The 18,956-nt window shown below is 39.7% G+C and overlaps 1 protein-coding gene across 4 annotated transcripts in view; it reads right to left on the reverse strand.

Annotated features, from left to right (window-relative positions):
* dennd1b (DENN/MADD domain containing 1B) overlaps positions 1-18,956 on the reverse strand; it is a 111,978-nt gene that overhangs the window by 20,669 nt on the left and 72,353 nt on the right. For all 4 annotated transcript variants that reach the window (XM_024278750.2, XM_024278749.2, XM_024278748.2 and 1 more), the window contains 3 exons: positions 18,024-18,125; positions 8,624-8,749; positions 2,210-2,311 (listed from right to left, as the gene is read on the reverse strand). In XM_024278750.2, coding sequence (XP_024134518.1) covers positions 2,210-2,311; positions 8,624-8,749; positions 18,024-18,125 — 330 coding nt within the window. The remainder of the gene's footprint in view (positions 1-2,209; positions 2,312-8,623; positions 8,750-18,023; positions 18,126-18,956) is intronic.

The following is an 18,956-nucleotide window of genomic DNA, read 5'->3' on the forward strand; positions in this document are numbered from 1 at the left end:
GGAAACATGTCGGCCAAAAAAAAAATGTTCTTAGGCTGCCACCAAATATGTTTTGGAAGATGTGAAACAGGCTGCCAGAAAATTACTACTGCGGTTCTGAAGCGGATATCTAACAGTTGGTGCCGTGCGTTTCTTCGCCGATATTAAACTGCAGCTGCAACCGCTCGATGCATTTTGAGGAGTAAAGATTTTAAAGGTAATTTATATATTTGATTTTGCTGATATAAGCAGTCCTTTTCAAGACTGCAATTCTCCCCTACACCAAATATGAATAAATATACATACGGAAGGCATGAGGCAGTAAATCATCTTTGTATAAGACCCCTCCAGGCTTCACCAGCAAGAGAAAGAGTTCATTTATTGTGTCTCTGCTTGCTTAATATACACATGACAATGTGAGTGTGCCTGAGAGTCTGAGCAAGTGTAGGAGCAGAGGATGGTTGATAGGAAGCAGGTTAATGTTGACAGATTATCCCCCGCATTCTTTAGGAAGACTTCTCCCACTTGCTGTGTTCGGAACAGACACAAGCTGCTGGACCAAGTGAATGAAAACAAATGTGGGTGAGTTATGAAAAGAAAATGTCACATTTTGGGGAGGAACGTAGCAGGATTTTTTTGGTTGCAAAAAAACATCACCCAGGAGCATTTAATTGACATAGGTAAAAAGTCAATATAATCTGTCATAATTAGCAACTTATAGTTTTACGTTTCATGTTACAGCTCAATAGTTTTCAAGTCCGTTAGACAATTTAGCACTCAGAGTATTTATAATGTGCTGCTGAATTACATTTACAGTTCTATGTTGCTCAAATCATGAGACTTGGAGCTGATAATGGAACAAAATAGGTAATTTAAGGGGAGTGAAAGCAGTATTTATCAGTAAAGGACTTGCAGAAAAGCAATTTCCTGCTGTGGTATGGCATCGTCTCAATTGCAGGTTTCCTTTCAGAATCATCCAACTGTTTGCAATGTGTGTCAAGTTCCATCAATCCAAGAATATGGTTTCAATTTGTGTCTAAACTTAAAAAAAAAGTTTCTTGATTAATGAGAGGTTCGTCTCTACATGTGCAATCTGTTTCAATCCATGAGAAAATAAATGTGCACGTTGGTGTGACCACACATGTGGAGTGTTGCTTGCATATTGGTGAGTGGATGTGGGTCATGGTCAGAGCAGTGCTCGAGCGAACCACTGGCCCCACTCACTTTAGTAAAAAGAGGAGTGGACCAGATAAGCTCACTCCATCCCTCGTGCTGAAGAGGAGTAGAAGATAAGGGCCTGTTTCCCAATGCTACTGCCGAGGCAGGAGCCATCCGGGAGGAGGCTTTGAACTGCTGCTCACTATCTGCTCTGCCTGGGAAAATTATGTACCACATGTCCAAAGTAACAAAAGGCTGATTGAGGGCCACTGTGCTGTACTCTCGGGGGTAAATCACACTACTATCATGGGTCAGCGAGCACAAAGGGTTAGGGAGAGCATAAGAAAAGGGTGAGAAGAACATTTCTTCAGAGTCAGAGGTGTTGTTTCTCACAGTTCTGGCACTTCTAAGTTTAGCTGTACTGAGGGGATTTAGGGGGAAGACATAATAAGTTTACACAAGTGATTTTTTTTGGCTTCTAAGGGAAACCAGAGATGAATAAAGAATGCCACAGCAGAGTTGACAATTTCTATCAGGTTCTCTAAGGAGGAAGCTCAGTTTTGGCATGGATGTTTTTCATCATTTAGAAACTCCTGCATGCACGATAAGTACAGTTCGTCCACGTTTGGCAACTTATCGCAGCTTTGTTTGTGCTGTCGGATAAAACTGAGCAAACAGAGAAACATTAAGATGTGCGCTCAGAGATAACCACCGTAAACAGTTTGTAAGGGTCAGTAACCGCTCAAAACCCCTGGCTTCACTCTTCCACATTCCTCCACACTCCAGCCCACTAAACTGTCAAGATACTAAAGGTTTTTACCGAGCACAACACAAACTCTGAGAGAGCATCAGTCAATACCAGTGGCTCTCCTCCGAGAATGACATCTCCTCAAAACAGAAGAAACAAAGTGATGCTGATGGGAGCGGTTGTTTGCTTTCTTTTTGTTTGAAACGTATAGCAGAAGGGTGAACATGTTTATGATGTGGGGAAGACCGACATTTAGTTGTCTAAAGGGAAAATGTAAAAGGAAGACAAGATTTTTTTGTATTAAAAAAAAGTGTCGGTTTGTACCTGTTTAAAGAGCTGCAAGTTGACAGCCATGGACAGGAAGTTCTTCATGGTGGTGGAGCGATGGTTCACGAAGCTTTCTTCACAGAATGCAACTGGCTCTCCCTGTGATATTGACAAAAAAGATGGTTGATTATTTACTTTCAGTTCCATATCTTTCTGAGGACAAGTTGTAGTTTTTTGCATAGTTTGCCTAGCAATGTGACTTATGCTCAGGAGCGATGTGTCATTTTAAAAAAACAAATTTTGGCTCATGCACAATAATAATTTCACACCAACAACCACTAGAGAGCACTGTAAGTGTGTATTAGAATTTTGCAACTGACAGCAACATAGAAGAAGAGCAGTCCAAAACGAACATGGAGAAGAGTCTTCTCCTTAACTTCATGATATTTTTCTCATTTGCATCAAGACATTTTTTTTCTTTCCTCGACTAATGCTAGAAAGCAAGTCAAAAAACTGGATTACAGAGACACAGAAGTACTGCTGAAAGCGCAGTCAGTCAAACACTGCGATAGAAGGAAAAGATTGCCAAAAAAAAACAAAAAAAAACAACTGAATGATCAATTGACCCCAGATATGGAAACATGATTACTGATGCTTTTGTAGAGCTCTTTCAAGTAAATAAACCCAAACTCATAAAGTCATTCTCACATTGTAAATGAGATAGAAATGTTTACCGGTAGAGGTGAGGGTTAAAGTCCCCCTATTAATAATTAAAAAAAAGTTCCCAGTAGTGTTTTATTATGATTATGAAGTTTTTAATCAAAATACCACAACCTAAATGTCTTAAAAAAGCCATTTTCATGTTGATCTATTTTCAAAATCTTCTCCAGGGGGTGTGGCTTTTGGAGCTGAGCTGAGTAACCCCACCCCTGATCCCCCCTGTCTGATTATGATAGCGCTGTCTCACTAAGATGAATCTTTACTGTTGCTACATTAAAATGTCAAGCAGTATTGGTAATGTCCAGCTGCATTAGCAATCCTTTATAGCTGCTGTCAAATGAGCCGCCGTTCACATTTCTGTGGTCAAATCAAGAAGCTCGGTGGTGTCTCGTGGAGATTTTCCGCGTTCTCAGCCCTGCTACCGTAAGTATTGTATGAAACTTTCACAAAAAATTAATTGACGGCTGATTTGACCACAGAAATGGAAACGACGGCTCATTTGACCGCAGTAATGCCATCTTCTCGTCTTCAGCACCTGAGCTAGACACAATCCGGACCAGATGAGGGGTGAAGTGCATGTGCAGCTGGGCCGTTTTGATGTAAAAACTGCTCATTAATTCAAACAGTGTTTCTGCAACAGTTTGATTGACAGCGATTTAAAAGGAGAAATACTCAGAAATGCAAAAATGAAACAATTTCTTATTACATTTGTTCTCTTTTATAAGAAAAAAGCCACACAGACATGTTAAAAACTCAAAACCTGATTTTCATCGGAGGGAGACTTTAAAACTTGTGTCTAGTTCCATTTTTGAACAAGCATTGAGGACTTAATTTAATGCGAGTCAAAATAGGTTGATTGGACCGTAGCGCTCAGTGGAAACGAGGCAAAAAAGTTCCTGTACGACTTTGGTTTATAACTTTCCTGTGCTCTTTACTCATACAATGCAAAACTTTCTGCAGAATTAAGTTAATTTCATTAGAAAGAAAACAAAACAAAAGCTAAAAGTAAAGCAAGTAAAAAAAAATTAAAAAAAAGGAAAACATGTAAAGATAAAAAAAAAAGTCTCCCTAAAGTAGCTCAAACATGATCTCGCCTGGACCAGACGACAGCGTCCCAGTAAACTTTCCATTCTCCTATGAGCACATTATCACTTTATTGCTATTTCTTACATCATCTGTGTAAGGCCTGTGAGCTAAACACACGGAAGATGACAACAGAACCACTCCAGGACAATCACACACTGCCCTCCAGTCATTTCCAATTCATGTTTTCCTCGTAATTAACATAATTCTCACATTGCAGTGATGCTCTAAATTCCTCTGAAGTAAAACAATGTGCTTTGTCTCTTCTGGGCTACAAGCACAGCATGGAACATAAAAACAACTTAACACCAGAGACTAACCTCATTTTCCACGACAGGCACTTCATAGCACAAAATGAAAGCCAAATTACATCACAGCAGCACAGATCCACTTTCATCACTAGTTTTGAAGCCAAATTCTCATAAAACTTTAGCTGAAAGTCGACTGCGTTCAAGTTTAGCTGATCATTTTTAGCCTCCAACATTGAAGGACCAAACTATAAAAAAAAAAAAAGGCTAAAAAAAGGAAAGTGTGGGAATAATACTTAATTGCTAAATGCTACTTAAAAAGCTCTCGAATCACAGATGAGTGTTTAAAAATATTTGGGCTCCCACTGACTTGCAGTGGAGTGTGTGGAAGCACCACTGTGCAGGGATGCTCTCAAAGTGACTTGAAGAGCAAAAGTGGGACAGATTTAGGGAATTGATCTGGTTTAAAAGAGGAGTTCAACTTCAGCCATCAACAGAAAAATATGCAAACTAGAAAAATGATCGTCTTTTATGAGATTTAGCAATAAAAAAGACAAAACTCCACAAAGTTGAATAATTTTTTAAAGCAGTTATAAACTTGATCAGAAACAAGAACAGTGTTCTATAATTCAACATGACAGATGGTGAATATGCAAAGATTTAAGAAAAAGGCAAAAATAAACCCAATTTTTCTTTTTTTGTAAGTAATTAAAGTCTTTCAGAGAAAAAACTTATTTTTAAAAGTATATTCTTTTGTAATACTTTTTTCCAGGCTTGCCTTGACTTTAAGGGTTAGAACAAGGTGTGTAGGAAAAAACTGATTTAGCGATGTATCGTGATTCTTATATTGATTTAAAATGCTGACATGATGATGTTTAATTTTTTAGGAATGTCCTTCAGCGTCCTACTTTTGTTTTACACTTAAACCTCCGACCACTAGTTGGCATCACAGAACTCTGAGCCTCTTTGAGCAGCTATACATCAAAACCAAAGCAACAAGATCTCATAAGAACCAGCTTGTGTTAAATGTTCAGTCAGCCTCACGGTTTTTGTTGCTATGTACTAACTTGGTTTTTACTACAGATGGGTATCAAACCGAAACTCTGTACCACATTGCTGCCAGTATCATATAAAAATTGGGATTGTGGGGCTTCGTCATGGCTCAGAGAAGAACGAGTGAAGTTGTGCAGCTGCAAGTCATCCTCTTAAAAAAAAAAAAGTGAAAAATTGTTCTGGTACAGTCTTGGAATATATCGTGATGTGTATTGTATTGTAAGACATGTATTGGATCACCAGACTCAATGCACACCTCTAGTTAGGATGGCCAATTTTACATGAAAAGTCATAAAGTAAAAACACTCATTAAACTGCATCAAAGTTGCTAAATTCAGTAACACAACATGCTGAAAATAGCTCTTTTTGTTCCTTAACGCATTTTTCCTTAAACTAAGCAGCTTTTATTCGTATTTTCCAGCTGACTAATTTTTATGGTGGATAACTTTTGCCATTCAAAGACAGATAAAAATCATTTTTTTGGTGTTTTTAACATATTCTTAGGGCATGTTTCTCATGATCGAGAACATAAATAAAGGGAATTAAGCTTAAATTGCATTTTTGAGTATTTCTTTTTTTTAAATTGTTGTGAATTGGGAGCGACAAAAGAATGCAGTTGGAAAAAGAGTTTTTTTGTGTCGTGAAAATTATGCTGGGCGGGTCTCGAGCTCCCTGTTCGGGGAGAGGAAAGATGTGGGTTGCTCTGAGCAAATGGTCCCGCCCACAATAAACTACTGCTGCTCTGCAGAAACTATGTCCTAGAAAACAGCACAGGATTTTTTTGTATTTTGACTAAAAACAGCCTAATATAAGTAAAAGACCACTTTTACAACAGATCAAAAGATGATTGGAGTGAATCTTTAAACATGTGTTGTCTTACAAGCTTTGTCATCGATTGTCATTGGACGGCTGCTCACCAAGCCAGCAGAAACTTTTGCTAAACCTGTCTCATGGCAGTACACAGCACAGAAAAATAATATCTCCCTACTTAGCAAGTGTTCCTCATCACCATTTGATTTCTGCAGTATTTCAGGGTCTTTTATCAGACATGTTTGTTACTCTGAGCCAGTGAGAAACACTTCCCAGTTTTGTTTTATTTACAACTAATGGAAGCTCCCACTAGGCATCCACACCTACCCTTCTGTTGAGGCATATGGGTCTGTGAACCACGCAACACGGCTCATCTCAGCGAGGAAAAGCAACATTAGAATGTAAGAATATCTCAAACATCTTCATTAAATTAGATTTCCTATTCCGGTATTAACTTGTATGTTAAAGACGGGCCAAGAAATTAAAAAAATAAAAATAAAAACTCAGCTGAAAAAATAGCTGTATGTTATCTTCCCACACAAACACGGGAGTCTGAGCGCATGTGTCAGAAGGGAAGCAGTTTGTTCGTATACTGCCAGTATACAGAGAAAAGAGAGACAGCATCAATAATGTAGCATCTTGACTCCAGGAGTCCACACAGTCCAATTAATCTCAAAGCCAAAGGAACAAAGGCTTTGCTATTTGACAAACAGGACATGGTGTAGTTTGCTCTGTTCTGACTTAGATTTGATAAGCAGAGAAGATCCAGAAAAGAAATGTTCAGGGGGCTTAGTGAAGGAGAGTTAAACACCGAAGGTGGCTAAAAGGGATCTTCAAAGGGAACGTCCTGACTCGTTTCAGCTCCTCTGACATTTCAGCGCCTCAGACAGGCCCACCTTAGCTCTGCGCTCTGACTGAAAGAAACACCCTTTCCTCTGAATCCAAGCTGCTTCACTCCAAACAGACACAAGTAAAGTTTGACTCCCTTCCCCTCAAATGAGATCACAACTATGATCTGCAAATTCGCCCAAAAAAACATGTTATATTCATGCCTGATGCTGTGACCCAGCATGCTTGGTGAAACGTGTCCTTGTCATTTTGAGGCTGTCTAAACAAGGATAAAAACAGCCTCTGAACGTGTGTCAGAACTTCTTGAATATCCTTTTTAATTGCTGTCATACTCGCTTGTAATCAACAAATCTGATACAAGGAGGAAAAAACAAAAATCAAAACTTAAATCTGGATTATTTTGACAAGTTTTCTTCAGGAAGCTCTAAAATCCAATTAGCATAAAAACGACTACAAATTTAGATCCCATTTTTCACAACACTTGAGCCCATCTCCACAGCCAACATAGTTTATGTTCATAATCCTTCACATTTTATCTTTAAGTAACCGCACATTTAGAATGCAACTTTAAATAAATACAAAAGGGCACTGGCAGCAGCTTAAAATAATGTGTCAAAGAGTCTGGCAACTGGTAAGTGTAAAACTTATGAGACATGAGCACACTGTCACAAAAAGAATGCTAAAATTAGTAAATACAATTAATTATTAGGTGCTTTTTAAAGACTCAACGCATTTAGGCATTGATTTTATCTCTATTTCAGTAAAAATGGAAGAAAGTTTTCTTATATTAAAGAAATAGGATTAAAAGAACATGTCTGCGCATGTGTTTATTTAAATCATTGTAAATTTAGTAGCAGACCAAAAAATGCAATTAAGAAAAAGCCTGTAGCAGTCCTGCAGCTGTCTGTCGGTGGGCCGTGAGCTTCCTGCTCCACTCCATTCCTATGCATCCACTTGCAGTCAAATAGAGCTGCAGGAGAAAATATGTGAACCCTTTGGAATTACTTGGTTTCATGTATAAACTGGACACATGATTGTGTTCAATAAAACATGAACATATAAATTGGTTTGACATAAGTAGGCAATGCTTTTCTCTGTCATGATTTAGATTGAGATAAAAAAAAAAAACTGAAGAAACTCCCAAAGGGTTCAAATACTTTCTCTTGCAACTGTAGGTCTGTGCACGTCTTTTTTTTTTTCTCGTCTGAGCTGGTATTTTGCTCAAAACTGTTTGGCTGGATAGCTCTGATATTGCTCACCGTTTTTATTGTACCAATAATGCTTCATTGGAGCTGCGAGGGGCTGTGCGCTAGTGGAAGAGAGTGTAAAGAATGGGATCATGGTAAATGAGGGCAGGCTTACTCAAAGCCACAACTCAGAGGTGAAATTTCTGATGAACTCCTGCCGCTCTGCAGAAACTATGTCTTAGAAAACAACAGTTTTTTTTTCCATTTTGGCTAAAAACAGCATAATTAAAAGATTAATAGGAACTATTTTACAATAGATCAAAAGATGATTGGGACTCACAACAGCATCAAATCTGAAACTGAAAAATCTGCATTTTAATGGAAAAGGGTTTAATTAAAGACTAGAATTTTTAAAATTGAAGTGTCCAATAATGAGTAAACTGAAGCTTTTGTCTTTAAATCATTGTAACACTGAAACGGTGTTTATTTGCAGGTAAAGAGAGGGGTCATGAGATCCTTACAGGTTTATATCTGAGGGCGTCGCGGTAGGATCCAAACAGAGCGGCCTGCGCTCTCAGGAAGGCCCTTGCCACGCCGCTTCCCGTCGCCGTCGACTGCTTCTTCAGCTTGCTCTTCAGGGAGGACATCTGGTGGAAAATATGGAAAGCAAGCGTGGAGGAGAGAGAAGGAGGGAGGGACGGGAGGTGGAGAACAGAGATAGAGGTTGGAAGGAAGGTGAGATAGAAGGAGGGATGGAGAGACGAAGGGGTAAAAGTTAAATTATCACCTCTGAAATTGGTGGAAGAAACAGCTAGCCCGTTCGGGGTGTGAAGTATCACATTTGCAGGTCATCTTAAAAAAAGGGAAGAATAAGAAAAGCTTCAGCCTTTCCTTCAAGCTTATCTGTTATGCTGCTGGGAGCACCTGCTGCTTTGCTAATTGAGCAGTACGAGAGGCGACAGGAGGGAGGGGACAAAAGAGGATAAATGGAAATAAATGGAATCTTTGCTCGTCCTCGTGCAACCCCCCCAATCTCTCTTTCTTCGTTTTTTTGCCTCCACGTCTTACTCTCCTTCTCCTTCTATCCAGTCCTGCTGCTTTTCCTTCCCTCCCCTCTTGGCTCTCCCGGACTCCCTCTAGAAAGGGATTCTCGACATAAAACGTCTTTAATTATTTCCCCCACTCCTGGCTCCATCTCCAGGACTCCAGGCGAGAGTGGAAGAGCAGCAGGCCCGGGCTCGTTTCAGGATGACAAAAGATTCACCCGGGCCACCAGGCCCTGGGGAGTCTGGGAAGGAAGTTGTCAAGAGGCTCTCCTCACCTGCTCAGCAGTGGTCTGACTGTGTTGTGGCAGTGCGAGGAGGAGGCAGACATACAGTAGTGATGTCATGGAGCGAGGGGCTGCTGCTCCCCTCCGTATGATCTGTGCCAGCTTTGCACACAAGCATCACGTTTGATTGGCTTCAACACTGGGATTTCTTATAGCTGTATTTGCACAGGAACTAAGATTTTACAAGTGAAAATGTAAATATTAAACAACTTTTGAGCTTAATTTTGCGTTCTATAAACAGAGGCGGAAGAAGCATCAGCAGAAAAAGCTCGATATTTGTGCACAAGAAAGAGCAGCACGGTGCGTGTGCCCGATGAGAATTTAATGATTTGCCCACAAGCACTTCAGCAGAGTGAACCCTGAACGATCCAGGTTTGAAACTGCTCTGCTTCTCGATGTGGGCCAAGAAAACCCACTGCACAGCTCTACCGTCCTCACAGACTCAGAGTGCTGGAAAGTAAAATGTATTCAAATGATAAAGTTTACACAATCGTAACATAAAACAGTTTATAACAACCAGATGACAGGAACAGCTCCAGTTTTTTTACTGAATTAAAAATTGTCCTGTTTGTTCTTATGCTCGTCTAAGTGTGGAAAGCCAACATCGATCAAGAATTTATAAAATTTTATCAAGAGGACAGGAGGGAAGAGAGCGACTGAAAATATGAGCTGTGCCAAATCTAATTGACCGCAGATCCTCCAAACCAGGTCTGTTTCAATCAGAGGTGGCCAGATGCAACACGCTGTGAAGCTGCAAACGTTAGACTGATATCACAGTCTGGTATCAGCAATTAGTCTGTCTGGAAGACTTTGGGGAGGAGAAGCAAAGTGTGAGCACAGCTCTTAGAGGGCAGGCTAAGAGACAAAGGAGGAAAGTGAGAGGAGAAGAGTGGCAGTGTTAAACTGGGACAAAGACAAAACGAACTGTGTTGATCCGGCTCCCCTGGGCTTCCTTCACTCTCCACTACGTCCCTGTGCTGCCATTGCAAATGCTCCCGGCATCAAACAAAAAGTTTATCACTGCTAAATTAACAAGTGTCATCTGCATATTCAATCATTGCGCTAAATGCTTTTATGTTTATGTAAAGCCCTTTCTGGAATTAATATTTCATGTTTATGTGGATTTCCAGTGATTTATTTTTTTTTATTCTTGCAAATCATTAAACTGTCTTTTTTTCTTCTTTTGGCGAGGCAGGGGGGAATCAAAGCGAACACAATGTCAGTCTAAGAGGGGGAGGCATACCCTAAAGACTGTCAGAGCAGACGGGATAGCAGAGTTTACTCTGCACACAGTCGACTTCTATACAGCGGCTTTGAACGCGTGAGAGCACTCCAGTGGCAAACGCTTTTTAATGAGGCTGGGACACAATCACTGCTTTCGCTTCCCAGTTTCACCAAAAAAATGGGCAATGGAGTGATGATTTTAAAGCGTATTCATGAGGAGCACTACGAAAAGAAAATACACTTCTTTAGTCGCACTTAATGATTAATTAAACTGCCACGTATAGCAAGTCAAATAGTGGTAGTGCATTGGAACAAACATCTTCTGAGCTAATAGAAATCAAAGCACACTTCAAGGTGCGCTCATTCACATTCCCAACGCAAAAAAATAAATGTGTACCAAGTAATTGGAGTTTGAATATGGCGCCTACGCTACAATCATCAGGTATGCCTCCACGATAATGGCTCTGTCAAACTAATTAACTTCTACAGTTTGAGTGAAGCTAACGAGATGCGTACAGGCATCAGAGGAAGGCCAGGCTCTACAGGTGATAACCCTATTTGGCGGTGACATTTTTTAGTGTAAAGTCACAGTGGCGGTGATGAGATCAAAGCCAGAGACTCCCCCATTGGGTCCAATTAGAACTATAGCATTGTGCAGGGAAGGGCTGGTGGGAGGAGAGAGGGGAGTGGGTGGCTGAGGGAAATGGAGGAAAGAAAAAAAAAAACAGTTGAGTTATGATATTCATAATCTATGCAGAGAGGCCTTTCCAGTACAGGTCTTCTCCCCATAGCTGTGATCTTTTCAATTTACATCAAGGGAAGATGGTCGAGGATGAAAGCGGGGCATCCAAGGCGCACAGCCCACAGAGGGCAGACATGGGGCCTCATTAAGGCCCGGCCCAGACAGCCCAAACAGGGCTTGAAGTGTGTCACATAAAGAGCATGGGGTCAAAGGTCACACATAGAACAGATCTCCATTTAACTCTCCAGCTGGAAATGGTAATTAGCAGGTGCAATGATGATCCCTGTCTGACTGTAAGGGATGATCCTATTGTAGGTGACGCTGGGCGTCTGCGTGTGAATGCACACACCGGGCCTCACTGCACTCACACACACACACATTTATTAAAGCCTCAAACGCAAATATAAAAATCCAAGTGCAGAAATGTAGTTTCTAGATCCATATCATTGACTCACCTGAGGGGGTGGGAATTCATGTGATTTTCCCACTCTTTCACCAACTCTTTATCATATTTTGTTCAGTCCTGATATTTAACTATTTGTGTTTGAAAACAAAAGGAAATCCATCACCTCAGAGATAATGGAAAGATTTAAATAAAATTATATTCAATTCAATTCAATTCAGTTTTATTTATATAGCCCAAAATCACAAAGAGATTTGCCTCATTGGGCTTCAAAATATAAACAATTGTTAAAAACTAAACAGACTAAATAAACTGGTTATCCCTGCCCTTAGACCCTCCCTCCCGGTATATAGAAGTATTAAGATAGCACATGTATACAAATATTGAAACAAAACTTAAAAAAAATGTTTTTTCAGAGCATTTTCTGAAGAGTCAAATATTGAGGTTCAGCTTTTTTTAAGCTTTAATTTCAAATGACAAAAGTTAATTTAAATGTAATAAACTTCTTTCTTTGCCCCTAAATGTAATAAAAAATGCAACACAATAGTGTCAAAGTAACAATAAAGTACGGGATTGTGAGGGTGATAATACTAAAATTACTAGTTAACTAACAGTTACAGCGTGTTGTTCACACGTGCTGATTCCACCCATAAAACAGGGAACAAACGTGTGATAATAAAATTTGTTGATGTTAGAAAGGAAGTGGATAAATCCAACTGAAAAAACTGCACTGCAAAAAAGAAAAAAAAAATGTTATTTTCATGAATCTGCTGAAATGTAAATTAATTCAAATTGCTGCAAAAAATTTTTTTTAAAACAAGTTTTTTTATTTGTTTTTGCTTATAAATGTTGCATAATTCACTTAACAATACCACAAACTGCTGTACTATTATAAAGAAAAAGATGATTTCTTCATCTCAACTTTAAAAGTCAATCTGATAAATTAACTTTTTTTAAAAAACAGTTTAATAACATTTACATATTATGAATATATTATTATCCTTCAGTTGACTAATTTCATTCTAAATCATCAACTATAATAAGCTCAAATTTGCGTCATCTAAAATTATCTTGCAGGGTTTTATAAATTATGACAAACATTAAATACATCTCATTGTGATATACGTTAAAATTTATCATCTGTTTTTGAGTTTATCAGTTTGTAAAACGTGAAACTTAACAGCGAATGGAGGAGAAAAAAAGAAAAAAAGTCTGATTAGAAACACGCTGTGTAAAATGTCTCTCCGGCAGGGAAATGTGCTTTAACTTTCACAAAGAAAGCGTCTGTCACAAGTTAACAGCAAAAAAATCTTAATTGTTACCATTGAACGCAAAACATGACTGTGCGTAAATATTTATGGGGAGGTTATATAAAATAAATTTACTGAAATTCAAAAAAATGTTTTCCTTTAATGTGTATTTTTGAATTATAAAAGACTTTGGAGTGATTGCATTAACACCACTTTAGCTTATGTTAAAAAGGTGCCGCACAAAAACATCTGAAATAAAATGGGCTGAATGAAAATAACTTCAAAATAAAACACACAAAAAAACTTTAAGTACATCAAAGAAAACAGAATCTACACAGAAATCCTCACTATATATTTAGAATTTCTGCAAAAAAAAAAAAAAATTCAGCATGGCAAGCCTCACCCACATAATGACCCCGACACTTGTCTGTTGTTAAAAAAAATGAATAAAAAGTTGAGTTCTCTCTTCACAAAAAGAGTGTTTTGTTTAAGATTCTGTCCAGGGAAAGAAAGCCATGGGGACGCAATTAAAGAACTACAAAGAAAAAAATAGTTATGAAAATCTCCCACTTTCTTTTGATGTGCTGCAGTCTACACACATGGCAGGCGCACTAACACAGACACATACACAAACATCTGAACAAAGAACAGAAAAACAGTACACTCCTAACAACCACAAATGTACACAACTAAAAAAAAAATTATACGGCTTGCAATTTATAGAACCGTTCATTGAATTAAAAATAAATGTTTTCTTTCAATTAACCTTTTTTCTTTTTAGTAAAATTGCACAATAGCAGAGACTATTGTTTTAAATGGTGGGGAGGAGTTATTTAATACTCTTATGAGGCATAATTATAATAAAATAAAAAAATTAAGGTACTAAAAATAGAATTGTTGAACTCTTTTTGGGGTGCTTTAAATATACTGCATCGTTCTGGCACAACGAGGAAGAATAAAAAAAAAATGTGGAGAAGTGCTTGTGTGTGTGTTTTAATAGGGTTATGAGAATCTCCCCGGTGTGGGGTTACTTTGTCAAGCTGACCTCTTATAGCAGCTGAGCGGCGGAGTTTTGCATACATAATTAACTATAGCTAAATGTCATCTCTTGCTTCAATAACTATCGCGGTGGGTGTTGCTGCCTTCCTTTTTATTTTTTATTTTTAACTTCTAGAGTGAGCCGATGGGCTGCAAGAATCAAGTTCAGCTTTTAAAGTCCGGAGTAAAATGAAAGGCTGCTCACCGTTTCAAACGATCTCCACACACGAGTAGATTCTGACACTTGCAGCCCACAAACTCATAACTAATAATAAAGAGGGGGTTTTGCACAGACTGAATGCTCTCTGGTAATGTAAGTGAGGTGGAGCAATCACACTTCCAGGACCGAGCGCGCTCACTTTAGTCGACTGCTTTAGCGGAGAGCTTTAAAGAAATGGAAGAGGAACTGGTGGACAAACTAAAAAGTTTCCAGTCGAACTAAATGTGAAGAAAATTCCCGGCCGGCGGCGCGTAGGTGTCTGTGCACGCGTGTGTGTGAGTTCTGCTGCTGTACCCTACAGTAGATGTTGTTCTCTGGGAACGGAGCACCAAATTAAAGCTGCGATGTTTGATTAAGTGTGCCAGGTGATCTCAGGAGAGGCGCACAGACACAACCCTCAACCCCCTCATTCATTTGTAAACCTCCAAATGCCGGCTTGAAATACAGGAAGTAGGAGTGTGTGCTGTAAATTCCCCCCTTGATTGGGAATACAAATGATCAAATGTACGAGGGCTAAGAATGTATAGGTACACGGTGTCAGCAAAGTAGCGAGACGCTGAGAGGAGGAGAATAGAAGGAATTAGGCTGTGATGTGAGAGAGACAGTATCTGAAAATAAAGATGTAAGCTGCACTGGAGCACCTCACCTTGAATATGCGGCAAAGAAGGAATAATACATGAAAAAAATCCCGTCATTGGTTTGGATCAATTGTCAGGATCAAATACTAAGAAAGAAAAAAAATCCTGATTCAGAACCGCATTGTTTGTTTTCTGAATTAACAGACTCCTAATTTGCTATTCTTGGGTTACCTTTAATGACTAGCAGGGTAAACAACTTCTCCAAGCAAAAGTCAATTATAACTTTATCTGCACAACGTCTGTGCAGGAGAAGAAATACAGTTTGCACAAAAAGGACTGTGATCTACTGGGGGAAAACTATAGTTTTGTTTAGTTTTTTTTTTCTTTTGTGTGCTTGTCAACACATCGATTGTACTGAAAAAGCACATTCTCTGTTAGATTAACATTAATGAATAAAACTACTGAAACTTTTACTTTATCAGGTGGGGGAAATGTAGTGCAAAAGTTAAAAATACTTTCTGAGAACATGAAAAAGATTCAAAATTAAAATTAAACAAAACAGAAATAAAGGGTGTCCTTGATTCATACAAAAGGAGGGAAAGTATAGATATATTTATAACATGACCTTCAATTAGTATTCTGGAAGTTATGAACAGCAATTAGGAGAGAATTGTAAAAACAGCAATATAAAGAGTTTGGCATAATTAATTTATTTTCAATGTCAAAACCTGCCTGAAGTATTTAAAACAGAAAATCCAGAGCAAATCACACTTAACGTGGGACCTTTGATCCTGTGACATTTCCCATTAAAAAAATGTCAAATCCCGCCCTCAGAAGATTTCTGCATCCTTTTTCTGACCAGTTAACAATCACTCCCTTATTTAGATCTGTCTGACTTTTGCTGAACGGAACCGCTACTGGCTTGGTAGGATTTGTAATAGTCAATAAATGTGAAATATTATGTGTGAAATAGTGGGAAAAGGCCGTTAAGGGGCGGGCACTTGTGGAGCTGAAGCAGGGGTCCCGTCTAAAAGAGGCCGACTAATTCGGGACAACTGTGAACTCTGAACCCGCTAAAAGCACGACCACTGGTCAAGCCAAGCCATGTAAATGAAGTCCACATGTCTGCCCCGCCATAATTAGAAGGATCTCTAAAAGGTTTGTTTAAATCAACATCTGAGGGCTTCACCTTTCGATCCATCTCGTGTTTCTATATTCTATCAAACTGATTGTAGGTTTTTAAAGGAGGAAAAAAATGGCTTTACTCCAGATCTTGAATGAGAGTAACGCTGGAGTGTAGCCGGCGAGAATCAGACGCCTGGTTTCAGCAGCTCAGAAAGGACAGAGTCGCTCAGCATTTAATCCTGATTTTAGGCTCCAGCTCGACACGAAGCACAAAGCCTCAAACATCTTATTGTGTGTAAACAGCAACATCAAATGCCATGTGGCATGTCCTCTTCACTAACAAGCAAACTAACAAGAGACCTGGAATTCCTCTCAATTAGTACCTGCTCGCTTTGTTATTAATCTACCAGCTCCGGCAAAAAGATAAAAGACGACAGGAGGGAAAAAAAAACAAAATCTGAATAGGAATAAAAATCAACAATAATAACAATTTGTTCTGATAAATATATTAATGCCAGTGAAGTTTCAGGTGGTATAATTTGACATGATATGTGGGCTATGTTCTGTCATTAGTCAGGAAAAATTGGTGAGTGGGGGATCAAAGAGAAAAGGCACGGAGCCTGCCACTTAATTTATCACACAGCAAAAGACAAAGGCTTTTTTCTCTCTGTCGCCTTTCAAAAGCTCAGACTCTTTTTATGACAAACTCAGTTTGCAATTTAATTTAGGCTTTCAGTCCCCGGGTGCAGAGAACTCGCAGGCAGGAGGTGAGAAGAAGGTATTGTATCCAGACAGGCACGCAGGCGAAGCAGCAAGGAGTGCAAACAGCGGGCGCAGGAAACGTCCGGGCTGGCGGGAAGTGCAGTGAGAGAAAGACAAGGAGGCAGACAGGTGCCACGAAACCCGAGCAGTCAGGGAAGCAATAAGGCAGGCGGGCAGAACTGAAAGTCGGCAAAAAAAAAATATATATATATATATAGCAAAGTGTGGAAAAGACCGAGGCATTCAGACGTGCTTGCAGAAAGAACATCAGGAGAACCAGAGAAGTGTGGGAGTGTGAGCAGGCCCGGGGTCTGCTGGGCAGTGGATTGAATTATGTACTGCTGGCGAGGCAGGAGTCCAGTAGTCGGTGGAACCTGAGTACACAGTGTGAGCAGCGTGGGTAATGGAGCATCCACAGCCTCAGCTGGGATCTCAGTGCCTCACTGAGGAGCCTTAATGCACACACTGTGAAGACTAACTAAACAAACAGATTCCTGCTTTGACAAAGACAAGAGACAAACACGTGTGCTTGTTTTTTTTGTTTTTTTTTTCCTCCATGGCTGTGGAAGTGTGTACACGTGTGAGTGACCCTGACGCCGCGGCGATGCTTCCTGTAGCACTGACCACGCCGGTGCTCCGTTAATTAAAGAGATGATGCGCTGGCAGGTGGCTTCACTGCCCACACTGGTAATTGGCCCCTTTCTTCCCACTCTCTCCCCCCACAAAATCACCCATCTCTGTCTTTTCTTTTCTTTTCCTCTGCCTTGTTCCCTCCTCCCATCTCCCGTTCTCAGAAACGTGCCAGTGGGCAGGCAGAAACGCAAGACTTTGTGAAATAATGATTAGAATGGATGGAGATGAAGGGAAGGGAGTTTCACATTTTCCCACAAGCCTCTGATGGTTGGGGAATGCTGTTTGCCTTCAAGCGTCATACGACGCAACGGGAGTTTACTTTAGACAGCCACAATCTGAGGAGCCAGAACTGCAGTCATTAATGATGTGGGGAGGGGACACAGCTATACTTTGACAAGTTTCTGGATGTGCGTGTGCTTCTGCGTGCACATGCATGTGGGCAGACTGGAAGACCAAAGAGTGTGTCTGTGCAACAGAAGCTGCATTTGAGAAAAAAAAAAAAAAGGGGGAAAATATTGCTTGATTCGTTTTTAATTTCTCGTCTCGTTTGTGCGGAGACAATAAAAGTGGATTTGGTGCTTTCACGTAAGTTTTTTTCTGTGCATGCATGTCTCACCACATCACTCGGCAGGTTGTTCAGGTCATCGAATGGGGTCTCCAGGGCGTTTGTGTCCACGTTCAGAATGATCACATCCTCCAGTGATCGACTGCGTACTCTCTGCAACGACATATACAAACATCAAAGCATTACAAACTGTTAAATTCACAAAAAAGTAACATTTTACATTTTTCATGGAGAATAATTTCTTTTTTTGTGAAAAAAAAAATCACAGTTAAATTGACAACAATGTTGGCACTTTTTAAAGGCAATAAATGTAAAAATAATTGGAGGAAAAAATCTACATAGATGTCTGAGTCCTTAAAGATTAAACTGTTGTAAAAAAAAGAATATTTACAAAAAAAAAATAAAATCTTCACTTTAACATATACAAAAGCAAGCTCGCAAAATGAAGAATGGAAACATTTGGACACTTTCCTGTAACCAAAATCTCATGCATCAACAACACACTGATGCTGTTCTGTGTTGTGAGCATCCTGATGGCGACAAATTCAACAATTATTTCAGCATGGTGCGGGAGGATGCAGGCAGGTGTGTGCGTGCGTGTGTGTGAGGGGGGGTGGGTGGAGGAGGATGCACCCTGTGTGAATTTCTAGTTTGTCACTTTTGTGACAGCCTGTGCAGCGGAGGCTCACATGCTGATCTGGACTAATTATGTAGTGGCGGAAAGAAGGTCTGTCACGGATGCAGAGTGTGATAAATACTGCCACTGCCACAACTGTCAGCCGAATATCACACACACACGTGCGTGCAGACGAACGCACAGGCATTGCATTCAAAGTGTGTGTATAGTCACACACACATGCAAACATACTAAAAAGTTACACACAAGTGCAAATGCTTGCATTATTGCGTCACGCATTAACACACAACAGCGGTGCTGATGGTAGATTGCCTCCTATCCTGCACCAGCTTCAACAATGAGGCAAA

Source organism: Oryzias melastigma, linkage group LG4 (assembly GCF_002922805.2).
Source record: "Oryzias melastigma strain HK-1 linkage group LG4, ASM292280v2, whole genome shotgun sequence".
In the NCBI taxonomy this organism is placed as follows: domain Eukaryota; kingdom Metazoa; phylum Chordata; class Actinopteri; order Beloniformes; family Adrianichthyidae; genus Oryzias; species Oryzias melastigma.